The 7168-nt window shown below is 50.7% G+C and overlaps 1 protein-coding gene across 1 annotated transcript; it reads right to left on the reverse strand.

The window, feature by feature from the left end:
- Positions 1 to 3356: 3356 nt before the first annotated feature.
- C1QTNF6 (C1q and tumor necrosis factor related protein 6) lies at positions 3357 to 6757 on the reverse strand. The gene is made up of 3 exons (XM_010018950.1): positions 6585 to 6757; positions 5537 to 5774; positions 3357 to 3904 (listed from the first exon to the last, which is right to left on the reverse strand). The coding sequence occupies exons 2-3, from the start codon at positions 5766 to 5768 to the stop codon at positions 3357 to 3359; spliced, it is 780 nt and encodes a 259-aa protein (XP_010017252.1). The 5' UTR covers positions 5769 to 5774; positions 6585 to 6757.
- Positions 6758 to 7168: the final 411 nt, after the last annotated feature.

Raw genomic sequence — 7168 nt, forward strand, 5'->3', positions numbered from 1 at the left:
CCCCAAAGATGCTAAACAAAACCCCACTTACCTCTTCAGCTTGCGCTGAGACCTCCAAAAGGCATCTCCTTGTCCTTAGGACTCTACCCCTCGTAGATGTTCCACTCAAGCTTCCAAGTCTTTACTTGCCCCTCATGTCTCCCATTTTCCCCAACTTTATGGGCAATCACCACTTGTCTTTCCACCTCTGACCTGAACCTCAAGCCTTTCTCATCACACATATGTCTTCCAAAAATGTGTATCCAGCTTAACTCTGGAACTGCCATTCACCCTCTTGTTAGCAAGCACAAGTGTCTTGTCATCAGTTTAATGGTCCTTTTACATCTGTACTCCTGACTTTCACCTCTTGGCAAAGAAAAGAGAAACACCACTGGGGAAACAGAAAACACACATACTTATTAAGTACTTGATAGAAGGATATGCTAAAAAGGTCACAAGAATCCTATACCCCTTAAGAAAATGCCAGCGTTATCCTAGTCTTCCTCAATATAATTAATTATTTGAACTCTAATCCTACAATTACTAATACAGGCAATTGTATTGTCCTGTTTTCTTGGTAATATCCAAAGAATCCTTCCTTGAATTTGCTTAGTTTTCCCAGCAAAGAGGAGAGAGTTGTCATAATAGAAGTGTTCAAGCAGTAAATATCTTTAAGGTAGTGGTTCTCCATGAAGTAAACAGAAGATTGCCAAGGATTGCCATGGGAAGTTTCAGAACTGAATTGGACTTTGTACCTGTCTCTTTCAGGTCACTGTCATTTCCATCACACTATTTGGTGGTAACCAGAGATAGAAGGAATAGACTGGGAGGAAAAAGCAGATCTAAGTGCAAAACAACCAGCGAAAAAAGTTTAATACCACTGAAAAAAAAATATATATACAAAAGTTCTTGGAGTTTGGTTTTGTAACATAAAGCACCATTAATTCCACAGTACATTACAACTCAGCCTACTACACCTTCCAGAAAGCACCCAATACTCCTGAAATCTGATTTAGCACCAAGGGTTTGCCATCTTGTTTAGCACCAAGAAGCCTGTTAAACATACCCTTTGGTCCCCCTGCCCTCTTCTCTCATGTGCATCAGGCACTATCTGGCTGCTCATGAGTAGCACGTGAGACCTGTCACTGGCATTCAAACACCAAAGAGAAAAGGAGGAAGAAGGAAGCTTGTTTCTGGAGATATTCTGTTAGTGAGGCTTTTTTGTGTCCAGGGAGACACGGGGGCACTATACACTGTAAATAGACAACACCTGGGTTTGCAGCCAGTTAGGAAGAGAGAAAGGGATTTGGACCTGAGCATCTCCTCCAGCATGCTGCTTTCAGGCATGCTATGGCCTGAAATCCTGCCTCTGAGCAATTCCACATGCTTGACCTGCTAAGGGAGGGGAAGAAACTCACAGTCTCCTTTAGTTCCCATGATCCCATCATCACGTTTCCCTGGGAAAAACCCAGCTTTGCCTCAGTGAAACCTTGCCTTTGTACCCACTGTCTTCAAGTGACAGTGGTGGGGAGAATCCAGGGCAGAAAGTGCCTGAAACTCATTCCAGTCTATACAGCTTCCTTAGCAAAGCAGGGAGGGTAAGTGAAGAGGGTAAGAGAGAAAACGTCCCAAAATTTTCTTCTCAAGTTCATTTGTAACATTTAGCCTGGGTCCCTCTGCCTTTGCCAGCCTGCGCTGAGTGTACTGGACCTAGTCCTGTAAAATGATGCGTGTGTCTTACGGGAGAGCTCTGAGAGTCCCAGGTGCTATAGGCAGAGATCGCAGCTAATCATGAGACTGCAGAAGCTACAGAAGTTAAAAGACTTCATCATCAGCAGCAGGCAGTGGAGAAATGCAGTTTCTCCTGCTTGTCCTCTACTGAGACTCAAAAAAGAGACAACTCTTTGCATTGCTGTTTACGGAGCACCACAACACGTGGAAGTAGGTTTCCCAAAGTGCTGAGTCAGCCTCACCTGCTCCTCCCAGGATAATAGCAATCCCAGAGGGATGTGAGACCAGTAAAAATGGTACTAGAAAAACCTGCCACTGACATTCCTTTCCTACTGTGATATTTACAACCTGACAAAAAGAGGGAGGGTTTGTTTTAGCCACATGTTTTTCTCGGTTGCTCTGATGAGGTTGCCAGAAAAGGGCACAGACTATGTGGCAGGGAAGCTTTTAACCCTGGGGACGAGGCACTGTAGTCTCGCCTCTATCTCTTTTTCATCACAGAGGCAAAGGAGTGCCAACCTGACCAGGTATGGGACTGATTTAACAGTGATTGCCATTACAGCCTCCACCTCAAGTCCTGAAAAAGCAGTCCCTCAATACCAATGTGGGAGAACCACCTTGAGGAGGACACTGTAATAGCATGCAGGAGACAGGGACTGACTCTTCCCCCACATCAGCAACCGTCAGGGATGACTGCTGATACCAGTAGAAGGGCATGGGTGCACATCTGCAAAGAAGAGCAGATTCAAGTCCACTGTCTGAACTAGCTTCCTACAATTGGGGAACTGAGACCAAGTAGCACCCCAGGGAAGGTTTGGGAGGGAGGTTTGGTAGGGTTGTCTTTCTCTTTTGTTCTGTACTTATGATCCCTAGTGGGAATAGAGTGGTGAGCTCTACTGATTCAATGGCAGACACTTCTGAAGGGTCTGGCTGAGTGTCTGGTCCTTCGTTTCTTCAAAGAGCCAGAGCTGGCACAGAGGAGTACAGTCCCACCAGGCCTAGATTTTACAGCCAGCCTGGACTCTGTGACCCAGCTGGGTGTCTATGGAAAGCCAATGACATACTTCAAAAGGCCATCAGTCCCCTTTTTGGAAAGACAGTATTGTCCCTCACCAGTTCCACATCTTCCTTGTGTACAGGAGGTCATCAGACCCCAGTGCACTCACTAGTCTATAGGTGACATTAAAGCTGTGTTGCAGGCTGCAAAACTGGTATGTCTAGTTGCAATGGAGAGGAGCCAGGATGCACCCAGCAGTGGGGACTTTCTAGCCCTTTCTAGAGCCCATTGCGTACGAAGCTCCAAGGAGGGATGCATTCCCAGGAGCAGCACTTTAGATTTCTCCTGTTCTAGGACCCAAAATGCCAGACACAGCTCACTCACAGATTTAGAAGAAGCCAATAACCACAGCTGGGGCCATGAGGTGAGGGGGCAAGAGAAGGTAGTGTCACGCTGTAAGTGGACATATACAGGCCTGGCTACAAGAGAGCATGAGGTGGGAGCCAGTGTGGCAAGTTTCACACTCAGTGCCTGAGATTTGACAGGCCCATTTCCAAGTGATTTGCAGTGGTTGCGGGCAGTAAGGAGAGAGAGAGAGAGAGGGGAAGAAGGAAAAGGCCAAAGAGGCCCCAAGGAGGAGGAGAGGCAGTTAGTCAAGGCTGGGCTTGACCAGGTACCCGTTGAAGGTGATGTACACATCAACATCATCACTGTAAATGGCATTCTCCCTCTCCCGCTTGTAGAGCCTCACCCAGATCTCATCATTTTCCTGCAGCTCCAGCATGAGGCTCTGGCTCTGCATGATGCTGCGGTCACTGGGTTGGGCATACAAGATGACTGCCTCTTCTTCATTGTGCATGATGTGCATGTAAGTCTCCTTGAAGTTCCAGGTGTGGACGTTGAGGCTGAAATAGTAAAGTCCACCTACATAGCAGTAGAATTTGCCATTGAACATGTCAAAGTGGCTGTAGAGGTTGACGAAGACAGTGTCGAAGATCAAGACCTGGTAGCCCTCGCTGCTGTGCAGCGCCTTCTTGCGACCGACAGAGAATGCAGCGTACTGATGCTTGCAGGGGTCTCCTGCTATGCCCATCTGTCCTTTACTGCCTTTCTGGCCCTGGGCTCCCCGCTCGCCTCGGGGTCCTTCTTTGCCCCATTTCCCTGGCATCCCAGGCTCTCCCCGGTCTCCTTTCTCTCCTGCAAGAGAAAGCAGAGGACAAAACTCCTGTGTGATACCAGAGGGAGAGGTGGAAGTGGTGGTGAGAAAGCCTGATGAGGAGGCAGAGGATGGCTCCATAATGGGGCAATGCCAGAAAAAACAACACTCCTGAGGGTCGTGATGCCATTGTGCTTCATGCGAAAGGAGCTAACAGAGATCTGGGTGCAACGGGGGTCTCTTCTTTTACAACGCCTCTGCTCACTACATGATATGGACTTACTGGAGGCAGGAGAACCTGTCCCTAGGAGACTTCAGCCTGAGAGGGAGCCAAGCAGTGCAAAGTACTGCTGTGGCTCTTGGCCTCTTCTTTGTCCTCCACACTCCTTTATCTCCAGGAGGATGCTGTAATGGCTTACAGGAGGCAGGGACTGACTGTACCCTGCTACACACCTCCCCTATGACCCAATTATCCATGTAGTGTGCACACTGTTGTTGCTGTGGGCTGGGGAAGGGGAAGAAGTATTAATGCCTGTGGGAGAATATGACAAGAGAGGAACAATTAAGTGAGTCAGAAGGAAAAGATCCAAGCTGGACTTGGTGATGGTGCAGTGCAAGTTAGAGGGGTGGTATTTTGACAATACCATCATTCTTTGGGCAGCCTGTATAATTAATACTGCAGTTCTATCCTGGGGTTTGGGCAGCAATCAATACAGAAAGAAAGCAGCACCAGAATGTACTTTGCGTATAGAGAGAAGAGATGGGGGTCAGAGAGAAGCCTCTAGCGCAAGTGACAGCATCCCAAATTTGTGCCTTGCTCTTTTCCTCCTCACCATTCCCTGCATGGTAACGCAGGTCCTCCTGCAACACCCTGCTCTGGTCCAGGCTTCTATCTGCCCCAGTTCTGAGCCTTGATGGATTGCAGATATTTCCAGACTGGGCAGGGAAGGGGGAGCATCTGCCCAGCTAGCCCAGAGGAACCACAGAGCAACCATAAGTGAGTGGAGCAGCATCCAGCTGGGAATAAGCTTTTGCCCACAGCAAAGGCTAAAAGGGGAGCCCTGAAGGGAGGAGCTGATCTAAAATATGGAGCCTTTTCCCGTTAGCCAAGCCAGCCAAAGCAGGGTGGAATGAGCTGGGGGTTGCTGCCAGTTAGCCTGGAGGTGCTTACAAATAGCTGCTCCCTCCCTTTGTCCTACTCCTGCTCCAAAATGCATGGGATCCATGGAGCTAGAGAAGGTTTTCCCATAGCCTTCCCAGGTGACAATGCCTACCCTTCAAGCATGTTTATTTTGCAGGTGGATAGAGACTGCTCTTGCCCTTAGGCACTATGGGACTCTGGAAGTCTGAAGCAAGGAAGGTGTCCTCCCATCTTGGCAAGTGTCTGCCACTGCCACTCTTGTGTGAGGAGGGAGGAAGAGCTGGTAGCAGGCAGCATCCTGAGACACAGAGGTCACAGCATGGATGTGCACTGACTTCGCTTTGCCCAGGCTACTCTTGGTCACAGCACAAAACATCTAAACCCTGGGCACAGATGGGCACAAGCCCTTCAGGATGGCAGATGGTAGCCTGTTAGCATAACCAACATGCCAACAACTGAGCTGTCACCTCCAAAGCAATGCCACTGGTCCCCGAGCAGGCCTTGGCATCCTGGGGCCAAGATGGGCACTTACCCTTCAGTATGGTGATGTTGATATAGGGACGGACCTCCGGCATTGGGTAGGGCAAGTGATGGTGGCTCTGGGGGAGTGGTGGGGCATCTGTGGAAGAGTCCAGTGGATCACAACAGCGCTTGCAAGCACCAGAGGCTGGTTCTGTGAGGTTGGGTTCATCAGTGGGTGCCCCAAGCACAACAAGAGGGAGAAGAAGGAGGGCCAGGGGTGTGCGCAGGTAAATAATGTCCATGGTGACCTGGGAAGATATGAGGAAGTGCCAGAGTGAGATGTGAGAAGGGGAGGACACGAGCAATGGAGGAGAGATCACCACAAAACATCTTTCTGTGGCTGGAGGCAAGGGTGGGATGAAAATGGCATGGGGCTGTGGAGGGAGTTCACATGCTTGAAGTCCCTGAAGGCTCAAGGCTACAATCTGAGCAGTAACCGCGTGGCCCAAGAGGATGCCCTTCTGCCCAGACCAATGTAGACTAGGTGCCCTGGAAGAAGGCTTGACCCTCACTAGCCAAACCACTGGAGCCACTAGAAGATTCAGTCCCGAGGCTGGGATGGGGTAATGAGACATGGCAAACCACACACCCCCCTTAAGCAAAAGCGTGCTCTGGTAGGCTGCTAAATATGTGAGGATGGCTATAAAAAACTTCTCCAGTCCTCCAGTCACTAGGTATCAACTCTTCATGGGAGTCTAACCCCCCCTGTCCCAGCCACAGTCTGACCCACATCTCTCTTCAGAGAGGCCCCTTCCCCTTCCTCACACCAAATCCCATCCCTCACAACCCCAATGCTCAGCTGGGTTCTCAGCCAAACCCCAGCACCTTTCCAAGGGGATGGCGGCTCCTCCGGGAGCAGCGAGCAGTGCCAAGCTTTAGCGGGCGGACCCGAGGGGAGCTGCTCCTCTGCAGAGGGTAGGGAAGCAAAGCGCGGAGCAGGCAGCCTGCAGAGAAGTATGCTTACGAAAGACAGACACGCAACCAAGCCGAGCAAGCCCCTCTCGCAGCCTATGCCCCCCTTCCCTCTGCCTGCATCTCCGTGCAGCGTGGCAGCTCACCCGGGAGGCTGAGGGCTCCCCTCTGTGCTTCCCAGCCCCTGATCCAGGGCTCCCCTCCGCCTGCAGGGCCGGCCCCCCGGCCCATGGCCTTAAGAAAGCTGGCTCTTGGCACAGGCGCTGCTGAGCGCTGGCTGGGTGCGCAAGCTGGGCTTGGACCTGCTCCCTCCCCTCTCCCTCCCATTCCCTCCCTGGCTTTGGGCGCTCTCCATTGCAAACCGGCTTGGGTTTCGGCTCCTTTTAACTCTTTCCTAGGTAGTGCCTTGTCCTTATGTATTGTGGTTCGTTCTTTTTTTCTCTGCCTTCTTGCTTCCAAAAGCCTAGTTCTGGTCAGCAAGATGCAGGCAGCACAGATTGCAGCTCCCTGTGCAGAGGGTGAGCAGGCAGCAGGGCACTGTCCCACCCTGAGTATCTCAGGACGGGAAAAGTGAGGTGCATCGGTGCAAGAGACAGGTTTTCCTTCAGGTGGGACAGTGCAGGACTCTGCCCTTGCTCCTTTGCATTAGTCTCTTATCCCATGGGCTGTGGGTCCCAGCCCTTCACTTGGCTGGCCACGGTCTCTCCCCAGCTGTGCTTGTCCCACTCAC

Source organism: Nestor notabilis, unplaced genomic scaffold, assembly GCF_000696875.1.
Source record: "Nestor notabilis isolate BGI_N333 unplaced genomic scaffold, ASM69687v1 scaffold6107, whole genome shotgun sequence".
NCBI classification, from domain to species: Eukaryota; Metazoa; Chordata; class Aves; order Psittaciformes; family Psittacidae; genus Nestor; species Nestor notabilis.

Coding starts and splice junctions, on each gene's coding strand:
- C1QTNF6 (XM_010018950.1), bottom strand. CDS start 5,768: ATGGACATTATTTACCTGCGCACACCCCTGGCCCTCCTTCTTCTCCCT. Junction 3,905..5,536: donor CAACATCACCATACTGAAGG/GTAAGTGCCCAT, acceptor TTTCTCTTGCAG/GAGAGAAAGGAGACCGGGGA.